Source organism: Bos indicus, chromosome 19, assembly GCF_029378745.1.
Source record: "Bos indicus isolate NIAB-ARS_2022 breed Sahiwal x Tharparkar chromosome 19, NIAB-ARS_B.indTharparkar_mat_pri_1.0, whole genome shotgun sequence".
Lineage (NCBI taxonomy): Eukaryota > Metazoa > Chordata > Mammalia > Artiodactyla > Bovidae > Bos > Bos indicus.
In genome coordinates, this window is record NC_091778.1 from 46368898 (window position 1) to 46384490 (window position 15593).

The 15593-nt window shown below is 49.9% G+C and overlaps 1 protein-coding gene across 3 annotated transcripts in view; it reads right to left on the minus strand.

Moving 5' to 3' along the window:
- PLEKHM1 (pleckstrin homology and RUN domain containing M1) overlaps positions 1-14154 on the minus strand; it is a 57295-nt gene extending 43141 nt beyond the window's left edge. Inside the window, exons 1-5 of one of the 3 annotated variants that reach the window (XR_011562100.1) lie at positions 14014-14154; positions 11004-11166; positions 7421-7509; positions 3953-4200; positions 1596-2222 (exon numbers count right to left, since the gene is read on the minus strand). Coding sequence is in view for 2 of the 3 variants with exons in the window: in XM_070773654.1 (XP_070629755.1) it covers positions 1596-2222; positions 3953-4200; positions 7421-7468 (923 nt within the window). In the remaining variant the exon portion in view is untranslated. The remainder of the gene's footprint in view (positions 1-1595; positions 2223-3952; positions 4201-7420; positions 7510-11003; positions 11167-14013) is intronic. The other 2 variants (XM_070773654.1, XM_070773656.1) reach the window with 2 other exon arrangements.
- Between the last annotated feature and the right edge of the window lie 1439 nt (positions 14155-15593).

Here is a 15593-nt window from a genome sequence, read left to right on the forward strand (position 1 = left end):
CAAATAAGGTATGTGTGTGTATGTTAATCACTCAGTCGTGTCTGACTCTTTGTAATCCCATGAACTGTAGCCTACCAGGTTCCTCTGTCCATGGAATTCTCCAGGCCAGAATACTGGAGTGGGTTGCCATTTCCTTCTCCAGGGGATCTTCCCAACCCAGGGATTGAACCTGGGTCTCCTACATTGCGGGCAGATTCTTTACCACTGAGCCACAGGGAAGCCCTGGTAAGGTATAGAATGGTATATTTATAATTTGTACTAGCTTTTGTGGAAAGAAGTGGGAAAATAAGAAAGAAGAGATTAAGGACTTCTCCTGTGGTCCAGTGGTAAAGAATCTGACTTCAATGTAGGGGACGTGGGTTTAATCCCTAGTTGGGGACCTAGGATTCCACATGCCACGAGGTAACCAAGCCCGCGTACCCCAACTACTAAGCCTGCGCTCTACAGCCCCTGAGCCACATGTGCCACAACCAGATAAGCTGTGCGTGTCCCAGCTAGAGAAAGCCCATGTGCAGCAACGAAGACTAGCGTAGCCAAAAAAAGAAATAAGATGATAAGAATCTATAAAACGATATATATGTGTGTGTATATATATATATATCTGAAGCTAACACAACACTGTAAATCATCTATACTTCGATTAAAAAAAAATAAGAAAGAAAAAGTTCAAATCTATATATTCACACATGGTATAGCTGGATTTAGAGACACTGGAAAAATATGTAAGAAATTAATATTTATGGTTACAGGGGTGGGAGAGATTTTTCACTGTACACATTTTAGATTTTTTTTAACTATAAAAATAGATGATCAAAAATCAATGTTAAAAAGCCTGAAGGAAGGAAGGCTCTGCCCAGGCTTCTGTCTCCAGTCAAGTTTGTCCCTCCATGTCCTCCTCCTCCACACACTTGCTCGTCCCCATTTGCTTGCCACTCCCGTGCGGGCATCACCCAGGTTTTATGTCCTCCAGAAGACCTTCTGTGAGGTCCTAGAAGATCACGCTGGGCACTGTGTTTTACTGTATTTTTTGGAAGTTGTACACAGAGCTCTGAACTATTGGTTTCCTTCTCTCTAGATGAAGATGACAATGATATCTGACACTGAAAGAGAGACTAACTAACTTGTCACAGGTCACCTAGGACAGAGCTGGGGCTGGAACCAGCTCTAAGCCCCATCTAAAGGCATCCCAGGGATTTCCCTGCTGGACCATACTAAGACTCCGTGCTCCCAATGCAGGGGGCTGGGGTTTGATCCCTGATCAGGGAACTAGATCTGACATGCCGCAACTAAAGATCCTCCATACCACAACGAAGATGGAAGAGCTCAAGTGTTGCAACTAACTTGGCACAGCCAAATAAATAAATAAATATATTTTTAAAATGCATTCTATGCATTCTCCCCACTAGCCCCAGTCTGCCTCCAGGTACAGCTCCCAGGAACTCTGCTCCCTGAGGGAGAGTTTATGACCTCTGTCTGTCTTTCTGCCCTAACAGAGTCCTGAGCTCAGTGACGCAATCACGTGCTCCAGGAAGGGCGGGAGGACAAGAGGAAGAGAAGCAGGAAGGAAGGGGAAGGCGTGGGGGAGGGGAACTCACTCTTGCAGAGACATGTCCGAGTCGTCGGCATTGGCCATCCCCAGGTCTGAGTCATAGGACATGGGCTCCTCGGAACGGTCTGGACTCTTGGAGCCATTCTCTTGGAGGAGGCAGCTGTCAGAGTTGAGGCTGCAGGAGAGCTGGGATGAACTGGCCGTGTCCAGGCTGAGGGAGGAGGCGGTGAGCTGCCGGTTCCGTCGGATCTTGTGGCCTGAGTGCTGGACCTCGATGTCCTCTGAGCCCGAGGAATGGGAGATGGAGTCCAGAGACTCCTTCCGCTGCAGTTGAGCTCCAGGGATAGTGAGGGGGTCGAGCTCTGAGAGCGGGCAGAGCCCCGAGAGGGCCAGCGGGGTGAGCGTCCACTCGTTGAGGATGGCAGACTTGTAGGAGAGCTCAAAGGATAGGGACGTCAGGCCCTGAAGGAAGCTCAGGAGGAACTCGCCCTCCTCGGCGTCACGGAGCAGGGCCGTGGGCTGGTAGTACTCGCACAGGCGGGCCTTCTCGTGTAGCAGCAGCTTCAGGTAGCACTCCATCAGGCCGTCGTTGAGGGCCAGCCGCAGCCAGGCCCGGCAGCGGCCCACGTCCGTGCTCACAAAGATCAGGTGCTCCAACTCCGAGATGATGTGTCTGGGAAGATAGAGAACAGACACGTTTCAAGAAATGACTGCCAGTCACCGAGATGTCATTTTATCCACTGGCTAGCAAGAGCCGAGAACAAGGACTGCAAGTATACACAGGCATGAAGAATTCTTGGATAACAGCATTTGAAGGGGAATTCAGAAAGACTCAGCTATCACCCCCAATGTTCTTAGGTTGGTATCATGAAGGATCATTCATGACAACTATCTGTCTGGCCCGAAAACATCTGCTCATCTGGGACACGTTTGTTGAGCCCCCAGGGCAAGGTCTTTGGAGCTGTGAAGACACGGGGTCAAGACATGGTCCCTACCCTCGGTCCAGGTAATGACTTTTCAAGGGCATACTGAGGTAAGCCCTATTGTTAGCAGCACTGTGGTGGGGGCCAGGCAATCATTTCTGGGTTGGAGTAAGAAAAATGCCATAGAAAGGGGGTCTCTGCGCTGGGCCTTGAGGGATTTCAAGAGGCAAAGATGGAAGGAGAACTTTCAAGGCATAAGAGACTGATAGAGAAAAAGGCATAAAGGGGAGAAAAGCAACAGACTATAATAGGAGTGGGGAGTGCTCTGGTTACAGCTTGGGGAGGAGGAGTGGAAGATCGGGTTGCAAGGCAAGGTAATAACACAGTCTTGAGTATCAAATGGGGGAAGCAGAGTGGGGCAATGGTACCCACACCTGGCTGTGCATTAGAACTCTGTAGAGAATGAGACCAGGATACAGGTTCCGGGGCCCCAGGCAAGTGAATCAGACCCCAGCCTGACAAATGGCAGCCTATGGCTACAGGGTTTTGCTCAGGAAAGCTACACGCCCACAGCTATGCAGACTTCAGGGTAGGGTGTTCCATCCGGGCCCCATGTGTACCAAACTCAGCTCCTAAAATGTTTCCGTCTGCTGTAAATGCCCCTCCTCTGACTGCACCATCCCCGGTGCGTGGCTCCTCCACGGGAGCACTGACCATACTCTGCAGAACCCAGGGATGGAGCTCTGGTCAGCTTAAGCTCACTAAAGGCTGGCTGACTGACCGAAGAAAAGACAGAAGGAGATAAGGGGGACACTTAGAAAGGCACTTCCACCCAGAATTAAGGTAAGAGCCTGAGACAGAGCAGTGGCAGTAGGCACAAAAAGGAAGATTCGAGACTGACATGCCACCTTGGGGCAGGACTGACAAGACACCAGGGGCATTTAATAGGCCAGAGAGGCTCCATGCCAGCTGCCTGCTCCAAAGTCCAGGCGGTTCAGGGCAGGGCAGACAAGACAAATGTCTCAGGGCACACATTCAGATGCTCTGGCCAGAGGCTGCTCTTCTTAAATTAAAAAAAAAAAAGCCCTACCTCCTTACAAGTATGATACTTAGCACACAAATACGCAAACATCCTCAGGCAGGGTCAGCAAATTTCTGGAAAGGGGCAGACAGTAAAGATTTTAGGCTTTGCAGACCACACAGCTTCTGTTGCAACTACAGAATTTGCCAGAGGATGGAAAAAAGCCGGCTCCTGCTTCCACTCAGGGTGCCCAGCCCAGGGGCTCAACACTGTGCCGGGCCACTGCCTGAGGGGCCCACTGAGGCCTGGTCTAACACCACCCTCCTCTGGCCATCTCCTCTCCACGACACGGGGCTCCCTGTGGCTTTCCACAGAAAAGCCCTGGAAGGAAGAACCTGGAGCCCCACATTCTGAAGCTCCACCCCGACGTGAACCCCGCCCCCACCCAGCGGCTCTCACTTGTGGGTGACAGCTTTCAGGAGAGGCCAGAAGACGGGCTGAGGCAGAGGCTTCTGGTGGGCGCCTTTTTTCCTCTTCCCTCCGGCCTCGGCGCGGATGTGCTTGGCGTGCAGGCCGTGGATGAAGACGGCCTCCAGGGCGCTGCACATGGTGTTGGCATCTCCATCTTCGCTCGTGACCACCGTGTCTGAGGACACATACTGCTTCTGCAGCGCCTTCACGGAGCCCACTAGCTTCTTCTTGATGACCTGGGTGGTGCCAGACACAACACAGGTCTTTAGAGGCTCCTGCGGCGACCCCTGCAATGTCACTCTGCTTGTCGCCAAACACGTGGGTCCCCATGCAAGCACAAATCCGTGTATCTATGCAACAAGACTAGGACAGGCCGGGACTTCCCTGATGGTCCAATGGCTAAGAGTGTGCGCTCTCAATGCAGGGGTCCCTGGTCAGGGAGCTAGAGCCCACATGCCCCAACTAAATATACTGCATGCAGCAACAAAGACCCAGTGCAGCCAAATAAATAAATTAAAATTTTTTTCTTTTAAAAAATTTTTTAAAAAGAAAATCAAAAATTTTTAATTTAAAAATAAAAGAAAAAATTTAGTACAGGCTAATGGTAGAAAAAAAAGAGAAAGAAGAAAAAGAAAAAAAATCACACTGAGAACTGTTGTTATTATTATTATTGCAAAGATATTTGTGGGGTTTCTTGCTTGGTTTTCAGTTTTTTAATTTATTTATTTATTTATTGGCCATGCTGCGAGGCTTACAGGATCTTAGTTCCCCAATCAGGGATTGAACCTGGGCCATAGCAGGGAAAGCACCAGGTCCTAACCACTGGACTGCCAGGGAACTGCCTGTTAGCTTGTTTTTTAAACCAAACTTCAGTGAGCCGTATAAAACTTGTGTTTAAGTTCTGACTCCACCATAGTTACAGATATGGGAGCTGAAGTAATTCATCTAGGGCAGGACTGAGATTTTTCCATCTTAATCATATGACCAACATTCCACAGAGAGTCAATAAGTTAAGAGGCAAAAAGCGCTGTGTTAGAACAATAAAAACACCCAGAAACAGAAGAGTGGTTTATAGGAAGAAAGATCCTAGACCTGGCAGTCAGAGCCTGCGTTTAGTCTCAGTTCTGGTAGTCACCAGCTGGGTCATCTCAGATATTCCACTTATCCTCTCTGAGCCTCAATTTCCTATCTGTTATACAGAAATAATACCTTGTGATTTACAGCACTGGAGTGGGAGTACTCTTTGAGGGCAGGACTAGCTTTTTATTCATTCCGTGCCCTCAACAATGGTCCTGGTTCTCAGCATGTGTACTAGTAAATGTTTGCTAAATGAGTAAATCATAAAACATACATAGGAGCCTTCGCTGGTGGTCCAGTGGTTAAGAAACCACCTTTGGATTCAGGGGAAGAAGCTAGGGTTTGATCCCTGGTCAGGGAATTAAGATCCCACATGCCTTGGGGCAACTAAGCCCGAACACTGTAACTAAAGAGCCTCTGAGCCACGACTAGAGAAGCCCACGCACGCTGCAACTAGAGAAAGCCTATATTTTAAAATACATAAAGTCCTTTGGAAATACAGAGTTAAGAGTGTTCTAGCATAATAGAAGTACATATGTCAAAATTACCTAAGGGTTTGGAAAAGGACTGGAAGGGATTACAGAAAAACTGGTTTGAATTATTAGGTGACAGGATTATGGACAAATATCTCACTGGTTTTTATTTTAGAGAACACAATCCATGTTAATGGTCTTTGAAAAGTTAAATGTTCTTCTGTTAGAACAGCTTTAATGAGACATAATTTACATATCATAAAATCCGCTCACTAAAACACACAGCTCGGTGGTTTTTAGTACATTCACAGAACTGTGCAACCATTTCTACTATCTAATTTTAGAACATTTCATTGCCCTCAAAAGAAACCCTGTACCCATTAGCAATCACTCACTATTCCCTTCTTCCCCTAACCTCTGGCAACCACTGATCTACTTTCTGTCTCTATGGATTTGCCTATTTTCTGGACATTTCATATAAATGGAATCATACAACATGCAGCCTTTTGTGTCTGACTTCTTTCACTTTAGTATGTTTTCAAGTTTGTCAGTGTTGTAGCATAGATCAGTAGTTCATTCGTTTTTATTGCTAAATAATATTTCATCGCACGGATATATCCATTTTATTTATGCATTCGTCAATTAATAGATATTTGGGTTGTTTCCACTTTTTTGGCTGCGATGTTCCTATGAACACTCACGTACAAGTTTTTGTGTAGACATGTTTTCAGTTCTCTTGGGTATACACCTAGGAATGGAATTGCTGGGTTGTATTTAACACTGTTTCACTTTTTGAGGAACTATCAAAGTGTTTTCCACAACGGCTATACCATTTTACACTCCCACCAGCAAGGGATGCGGATCCCAACTTCTCTACAACCTCACCAACACTTACTGTTGTCTGCCATTTTCATTACAGCCATCCTGGTAGGTATAAAGAAGTATCTCAGTATGGTTTTTCCGCACCCCCACACTGCTCAGCATGTGGGATTTTAGTTTCCTTACCAGAGAGTTAACCCACACCCCCTGCAGTGGAAACTCAGAGTCTTAACCACCGGACCACCTGGGAAGTCCTTCATTATGGCTTTTTTTTTCCTATTTTATTTTAAAAATTTTTGTTGGAATATAGTTGATTTATAATGTTGTGTTAGTTTCAGGGGCACAGCAAAGTGAATCAGTTATATATATATATAGATAAATATAGAAGAGAAGAGAAGAAGGCGGCAATGGCACCCCACTCCAGTACTCTTGCCTGGAAAATCCCATGGATGGAGGAGCCTGGTAGGCTGCAGTCCATGGGGTCGCTAAGAGTCGGACACGACTGAGCGGCTTCACTTTCACTTTTCACTTTCATGCATTGGAGAAGGAAATGGCAACCCACTCTGGTGTTCTTGCCTGGAGAATTCCAGGACGGGGGAGCCTGGTGGGCTGCCGTCTGTGGGGTCACACAGAGTCGGACACGACTGAAGCGACTTAGCAGTAGCAGCAGCAGCAGTGTGTATATCAGTCCCAATCTCCCAGTTTATCCCTCCCCAACCCTTATCCCCCGATAACCATAAGTTTGTTTCCTACACTAGTGACTTTACTTCTCTTTTCCTCATTATGGTTTTGATTTGTCTTTGTCTAACATCTAATGATATTGAGCCTATTTTCATGTATTTATTGGTCATTTCTTCGGAGAAATCCTTGGTCTTCAGGTAACCTATAGTCAATCCCCATTGTTTTATGTAAATCCCCATTTTATCATCAATAAGATGATTTTGGGCAGGATCTTTTGGGCGCAACTTTTTCTCAACCCGAGGCTTCTCTTTCTAAACAGTGCTAATTCATTTCAAAGTGAGAAAAAACAAAGACATGGCTGTCCCAGGCACCCCTTCCCCCACCCTGATCTTCCCTTGTTGCCTACCGGGATGGCAGCCCGGGGGTCCAGTCCATTCTCCACCCCTGAGAGCATTTCCACTCCAGCAGCAGCTCCCCAGGAGAATCACATGACACCTGCAGAGAAGACATGGCCATAGGAATAATCGTTGCGCCAGCCCGCCTCTTCACCACACCGCACCCCCATCTTATGCAAACTGCAACTGAAAGGACTGAACACAAACGTGAAAACTGAGCGTGGATTTTAAGGAAGGAAATAAGGAAGGAAAAAAAGGCTGATGGATTGGACCTCGTGAGGAGAGGAGCCCTGGGTGCCAAGGGTGGGTCTGTCCCAAAAGGTGGGTACAGAGGGCCCTTTGTGCTTAGTTGCTCAGTCATGTCTGACTCTTTGTGACCCCATGGACTGTTGCCCGCCAGGTTCCTCTGTCCACGGGGATTCTCCAGGCAAGAATACTGAAGTGGGTTGCCCTGCACTCCTCCAGGGGATCTTCCCAACCCAGGGACTGAACCCAGGTCTCCCACACTGCAGGTGGATTCTTTACTGTCTGAGCACCATCGAAGCCCAAGAATACTGAAGTGGGTAGCCTATTCCTTCTCTGGGGGATCTTCCCGACCCAGGAATCGAACCGGGGTCTCCTGTACTGCAGGTGGATTCTTTACCAGCTGAGCTACCAGGGAAGCCCAGAAAGGGCCCTTCATGCCACACCAAACATTGGCACAAAAAGGCAGGGGACGAAAGGCAGATCTGATACAGAGCTGAGGGTGCAAGGGGACTGCTGCGGCTGAAGGCGCCAAGAACCCACAGGGGCTGAGAAACAGGAGCTTACAATTCACATTCAGGGCCTGGGCCTTGCAACTGTCCCCTGACTCCTCTTCTAGCCCAGGCTCGGCCAGCTCAGCGGGGAAAAGTACAACTGACATGGCTTCAGAAGGAATGGCACTCCTGCCACGCTGCTGCTTCTCCTTCGGGCCATGAGGGTCCAGCCTGAACAGCACAGGCACATGTCTAAAGGGTAACAACATGGGTTCTAGTCCTAATTTGCCACTAACCAACTTGGCACACTGGGGCATGTATCAGACCTCTCGGATGGAGACTATGAGTGTGGATAGCGCCAAGCACAGGGCCTGATATTTACCAAGGGTAAGTGGTATCTCTAACCCTAGTGGATGTGGCCGTCCAAATTTACAGGCAAAGAATGCCACTGCCTAAGTAAGCATGTACGGCAGCTCAAGTCAGTACACAGAGACATCTCTTGGGGTAGCTGGCTTTCTCCTGAGGCAACCAGGCCCAGGGTGGCATGGTGGGGGATGGTGGGGACTTTGGCCTGAACCTGAGGGGGCTGCTGTCTGGTCCCACCACAGCAATTTGTACAGACCGGGCCCGGAGAGGCACACTCACATCTAAACGAGTGGCCACACAGCTGAGCATGAGGGGACACCAAAAAAAGAAAAGAAAAAAGGGTTATTGCTGTCTCTGCTCTCAAAAACTCATGGCCCATGGGAGTCCCATGGCAATCCAGTGGTTAAGACTCCATGTTTCCATTGCAGGGGCTGTGAGTTCAATCCCTGGTTGGGAAACTGAGATCCCACATGCCTGTGGCGCAGCCAAAAAAAACAATCAACGGAAACTCACGGCCCAAAGACGTTACTAAAACCAAGGCACGCTCAATGGGGTTTTGTACCTTTTACATTTATCGCCTCATTCATTTCTCATAACCACCCTGGGAGTGTTTTATTATCTTAGTCTGACAGATAAGAAACAGAAGCTGATGTGGGTCAAGGAAATTCCCAAGATTCCAAGGCGGGTAAGTGGCCAACTCTACCACCCACTGCCAGCACAAGGGTCACCCCTGCTCAAGGGAAACCCTCAGACTGATGGAGTGTGATCACCTCCCTTCTGGAAGAGGTGGGTGTGGGCAAGGGCTGAGGCAGGGAGGGACAAGGGGGCAGGGAGACCTGGGGGTCCAGGTGAGGGGCTGCAGTGGGACACTGAGGTCAGCCTGGTGGCAAAGGTTTACAGGAGGACAGGAGCGCGACACTTGGAAGTGACAGAGGCAGTGTGGCCTTAACAGTGGGAGATGGTCTGATTCAGACCCTGGTCCCTGGAGCTGGCAGAGGGTAAACAGGACCCAGAGCTGACCTCCCCCAGTAAAGACACACGGAGTGAGGGGGGTGTTTGGAGGGTGGCCCCTGCAGAGCCAGCCCTGGTCAGGGCGTGATGGACCACAGGATGCAACCCTTGACCTCAGGCACTGTCTTACTACCTCACCCTCACTTCACTCCCCCTCCCACCTACAGGGATTCTCGGGCCCTCGTCCAGTCTCCGGCCACCAGCACCCCAGGCGGAAGGACCGGTGTTAGAGACAGTCCCTCTGGACAACGTTCCTTCCAGGACACCTTGTGTGGCTCAGGAGGCCAAATCCAGGTGTTCTGGCTCCAAGACCCTGGGCTCCAATCCCCTTCAGTAATTCCAGCGGCCACAGGCCTCCCCTCAGGCCACAGGCCTCCCCTCGGGCCTGCCTCTTCTGGAAGGAGCCTCAAGCCCCACAGCTGCCCTTCCCTCAACCAGCCACAGGTTGGGAAAGGAAAGGCTTAGGCCTCAGCAACCCGAACAATAGCCTGGGTTCATTAAGACCTCATAATGAATTAACTGAAAATAATATTCATGGGCGGGGAGGGGGGCTGGTAGCCTTGTTAGTAAGCAGGTGCTCCAGGCCAGAAAGGGTCTCTTCACAAGTAGACTGACGCTGAGGTCAGAGCAGGGCCAGACAAAGTACCTGTCGCTTTTAAAACCAACTGTCAGAAAAGCTACAGAATGACAGCGCAGAGGAGTTCAGAAGGCAATGGCCACTTGACAATTCACAAAACAGGACTGAGGCTATGGGGTTCATGCCACACTTTAGGGCACACCTTTCTCTGCAAGAAGCCACAGCACCCCGCCTATGTGGGTCTGCCCCGGCATGCCTCAGGGAGGCAGGAATCAGCTCAGGGGCAGGAATGTGATGGTTGATGACATGAGAACTTGCTGATGGAACCAGAATGGGGCTTGGTCTCCTGACTGCTGGGTCAGCACTCCATCATTCTCCAGGCCCCCCCAGTCTACCTTCCCGTGGGACGGGTTTCACTTCCTGTCCTCAGAACACTCTTCACTGACACCAAAAACCAAACCAAAGGGCGGGGGCGGGGCTGCAAAGAGACCTAGGCTAAAAAGAGTAAGGGGATAATGTGGGGAACACTGCTAAAAGGTTCTTCAAACACCACTGGTGGAGTTTGGCAGAACAGATGACTTCTGTCTGCCCCTTAGGCAAATCCTAACCTTGAAAAGTCTATGTCCCCCGCTAAGTATCAATTCACCCAGACTCAACGCTTCAAGCTTCTCTAATCTCATGTAACTCTTAAATCAATCCTGTGAGAGAAGGGTGATTATCCCCATTTTACAGAGGAGAAAACAGAGGCTCAGTAGGGATAGAACTCTTTGGTTTCCTCATTCTAAGTCTTGTGTCTTTCACCAAAGTGTTTCAGGTCTTTGATTTCAAGAGCTTCAGGCAAAACTTATTACTTTCGAACGAAGTAATAATTAACTTTGCACTCAGAAACTCAAACAATCTTACCCATCAAGTCTGTAGTCCCAACCAGCTGAGGCCAAGTCCTTTCCATGGTACCCAGGTTTCACAGTTGTCTTTTCTTAAATGTTCCAACACACAGGAAGGAATTGTTCTGGTTGCTTTTCTTTCTTATGCTGCCTGGCCTTCTATGTATGTCCAATATCACTTCCTCCAGAGACCAAGGAAGAAAGAAAAGAAAAGAATGGCTTAGATGAGACTTACACTAAAGGAAGAAAAGAACTGCTGGGCTTCTTCAGTTCTGAAACACTCCATCCATCAGTAAACAGCAGCCCCCTCTCCTTAGAGACTTCTCAGCTATTCCCAACAGCCTGCTCTCTACGGCCTGAATCCAACCCTGTACCGGGCTATTGAGAACAGTCTGGCATTTAAGCCATCCAGCTGCTGTATGAACTGATGAGTCATGGTTTACAGTTGGAAAAGAAGGACAAAGTTATCTTCTGATTCAGAAGGGCAGCTGATCTTTCAGACATGTGAGTGCTGGGTGAGTAAAGTATACCTCTTTCCACCTGAAGACAGCTGAATTTCTGGACAAGTGTCTTGAGGCAGGAGAAGGGAGTGGAACAGGCTTTGAAGTCACCAGATGCCAGCTAGAGGGAGAGAAATTTCTAGCCCTGTGATTCCCAAACCAAAGGCTAGTGAGTAAGGCCAGAAATGTGAAGTCAGTGAAGACAGAGCAGTTTTCTTTCCTCCTTCCTTCCTTCCATCAATAACACCCATCTCCCCCATATTCTTGTCCCATCCTTAGGATTCCAGCAAGGACCAACTCTGAATGAATGATAACAGGAACTCTGACTCATTCACCATTGCATTTCTGGTGCCTAGAGCAACACACAGCACACAGTCGTGCTCAAAAAGTATCTACTGGATGAACCAAAGAATAAAACAAAAATAAGGCTCAGGGCAGGAATCTCCATTTCACAGGCTGAGGGAAGCTGAGGTATACAGTTCTCAGCCAGGATGGAACACCTTCCATTAAACCACCCTGCCAGCTGGCTAAAACTATTTCAATATATCCCACCTTAATAGGGTGGGGCGTAGACACTGAAGGGAGAAGAGCATTCAACTTTTCAAAGGAACAAGACTATAAATGGCAAGAGGGCTTCCCTGGTGGTCCAGTGGCTAACATTCCATGCTCCCAATGCAGGGGACCTAGGTTTGATCCCTGGTCAGGGAACTAGATCCTGCATGCCACAATTAAAAAGATCTTGCGTGCTACAACTAGAACTCAGTGCAGCCAAACAGGTAAATAAATATGAAAAAAAGAGACCATGAATGGCACACAAAGACAACAGGTCCTACTGGGGACCCTTTAAAATTGCTACCAAATGGCCTCTAAAGCTAGGTCATCAGAATTGGAAGAGAATGTGTATCCCCAAAGCCCAGGCAACGATAAATGATGAAAGTGGGGCCTCAGGAATGTCCCTCTGCCTCAGCTACTCAGATATCTGGGCTCCTCATGTTCATGGGTAACCAAATGGCCCAAACTCAAAGATCCAGCACCTGCAGAAAGAGGAAGTGATTCAACAGCGCTATACCCGCCTGAGCCTTAGCCTCCTGGGAGCCCTCTCACCTACGCTCTTCACAACGTGTTACATCATCTCTGGCATCCACTGCGTGCCCTGTGTTCAGTGTCAGGACAGGCCTGCTCTCAGCTCTAGCTGGCAGGAGCACCAGGCGAGGGCGCATAACAAGTGACCACACACATGGACACGGCTCTGTGAACACTGCCACACAGTGGTGCTCCCTGAGCTTACTCCCGGCCAGAAAACCAACCAACAGGAAGTGATGGCTTCCACTGCCCCAGGCTATGTGGGAGCCAGGTGAGTGGCCATTCTTCACCTTCCAGGTATCTGGTGACACCTACCATTCCAGCGGCAGCACAAGTCATTTACTATGAATGTTAGACATACAATTTCAGGGGGCAAGTCCAGGGGACCAGACATCTGGGAAAAAATCCCTGACCCTGACCCAAGGCAGGGAGTTCTACTTCTCCACACTTACCTGCCACCTGAGGCCCTGCCTGCACCCATCAAGCCCCTCAGTGTCTAACTGCTGGGTTCCCGGCAAGCAGTGACATTTGGCTGTTGAAGGGCAGCTAGTGAGGTTGGCGGGGGGACTCTTCACTAATTCTCAGACTGAGTGGGGACTGGGTTAAGGGAAAAATGGGTGTAGAACTGAGATGGGGACAGCAGAGGTGAGAGAGCAGGAGACCTCATTTTTAATAAGATTGGGTGAGAATGCTAAGAACTGAGCACCAAGAGTCGGGGGCAGTTTAGCAAAGACTTAGGGACAGGAGTGTCCTCTGATGGTTGGAGATGGATAGGAAGTCTATGGTGGGCTAAGAAGTGAGGGGTTGAGTCTGTGAAGACAAGAGGCATGTAAAATTTGAGAAAGGGCTGAGATCAGAGTTATCAAAAAGAAAAGCGTGTGCTCAACAGGGCATCTACTTTGGTGGTGGGTCTTAAACGACAGTGGGACAGAGATGGGGTGTTCAGGATGGGCATACCTTGGGGAGCTGAGCAGAGGGTGTGGAAGATTAGGATAAGAAGGCTGCTCAGGAAAAGGGCGAACCGAATCAGAATCGAGGCCAGTGTGCAGTATGAGGATCGCCAAAGGGGTTGAGAGGTAAAGACGACATGTGTTGGGGGTAAGCAGAGGCATGTGGTCAAGGTCAGGGGTGGAACTGGGCTACAGTGAGGTCAAGGATAAGGCTGCATTTACGCAAGACCGGTGGTGGTGGGGTGGGGTGGTAAGCCCTAGGGTCAGGTCACGAGTGGCAAATGGAGGGGAAAGGCCAGCAGCGGCAGTGCGGCCGAAGGCTACAGTCGGAGTGGGGCGCGGAGCTTGGGCTGGGAAGGGTGAGGGCTCAGAAGCAGGGCAGTCTCAAGGCAACCAGGGGTCTGGGCTCACGGAGAGGGCTGGTGTCCCCTTGCCCATATGCGTCCCGGCCTCGCCGCCCCTCTGCTGCCCGCCTCGCCCCGGATCCTCAACTCACCGAAGGGAGAAGCGAGGGGGCGGGGGCACTGCCAGCCGCTGCAGCCCGTAAGCCTCGGATGGGACGCCGCGGCCTCCCGGCCACTGACAACAGGAAGCGGCTCCCGCGGCGCCTGACGCCGTCACGTCAGCTCTGCGTCCGGTCCCGCCCCTGCCCGTGGAGCCAATCGTGGGGCCCGGAGGGGCCTCGGGGCGGGGCCAGCGCTCTCCGGTGCCGGAGGATTCCCAGCCCGGGTGTAGGTAGATACGTGGTCTGGGAGGCTCATGGTCACCGTACCCTAGCGGGGCGCGGAGAAGCAAGGCCGCCGGCGTCCGGCGGAATGCGTCCTCACTGCCCGCCTTCCGCTGGATCTGTGTCAGACGAGATCCTGGCTTCTGAGTTCCGGACCTCATCTGCGTAGAACTGGGGCCGTCACTTGGCCTCCAGCGAAGGTTCCCCGTTTGTAAAATGGGACCAACGCCTACCCTATTTTTGCCTCCCCCAGGGCATCAGTGTAGCCAGATGGGCAGAGCCCAGGCCCAACTTGGAGGTTCTGTCCCGCCTGGCGTTTCTCAGGAAAAGAGTGTGTTTTAAGCACAGCTTGTATCAAGGAAACACCTTGAGGTCCCCTGGGCATTATCTAGTAACGTACCATCATGCCTGCGCCACACTCGCTCAAGCAGTTATTCTCACGTAGCCTTGTAGTTGTTTGCTTTCTGTTGTAGAAGCGATATTTCTCTTTCAAATGGAATCAGAATAGGGACTTACTTGGTGGTGCAGTGGTTAAGACTCCATGCTGCCAATTAAGGAGGTTCCATCCCTGCTCAGGGAACTAGATCCCACAACCCAGTGAAGACCTGGCGCAGCCAAATATTTTTAAAAAAGGGGGGTATTGAGAACCAAAGGTCAAAAGTGGGGGTGGGGGGGGTGGGTCCTGACATACTTGAGACATTTACCACGCGCAGGTATCGATCTAGTGAGACTAGGGCCTGCGTGTGGAAGAGGTACCACTACATGCAGGGCCGTGGGACTTTGGGGTGGCTTCACAGGACTGGGGGATGGGGGACACACCAGTTCTTGGGAGGAAGCTCCACTGATCCCTGCTGGAATCTTATGCTCCATCCACCTCTTCAGGGAAGGTGTCCCTCATATCTCTGGGAAGGTTGAGGTCCCAGTGTAAGCAGATAGGATGGGGGGATGGGGAGGTCCTAGGAGGAAAAGAACTCAATATAGCTTTTTGACATAAGAGAAGCCATTTTCGGCCTAAGCTGTTTTGTGCTCTAAGCCTGGCCACAATGCTTGCCCTTGAACAGTTCTCAGTAATTAATGATCTGAAAAGAACAAAGGATTGCAATCAGGAAACAATAATTCAGCTATGAAACAAGAATCCTAGTTCCTCCTCAAGGGCTGGACATAACAATCTGATACACATCTTTGAGTTTTCTTACAGGAACTAAGTCTCCCTTGCCCCCCTCACCCCCCACATCCCCACCCTCCCTCCCACCAGGTGGCGGGTGGTAACTGCATGCTTAGTTACCAGCCTGGAGGAAAAATAAGGAATGATGTTGACCTTTCTGACTTTGGGACTTCAATCAACTAAA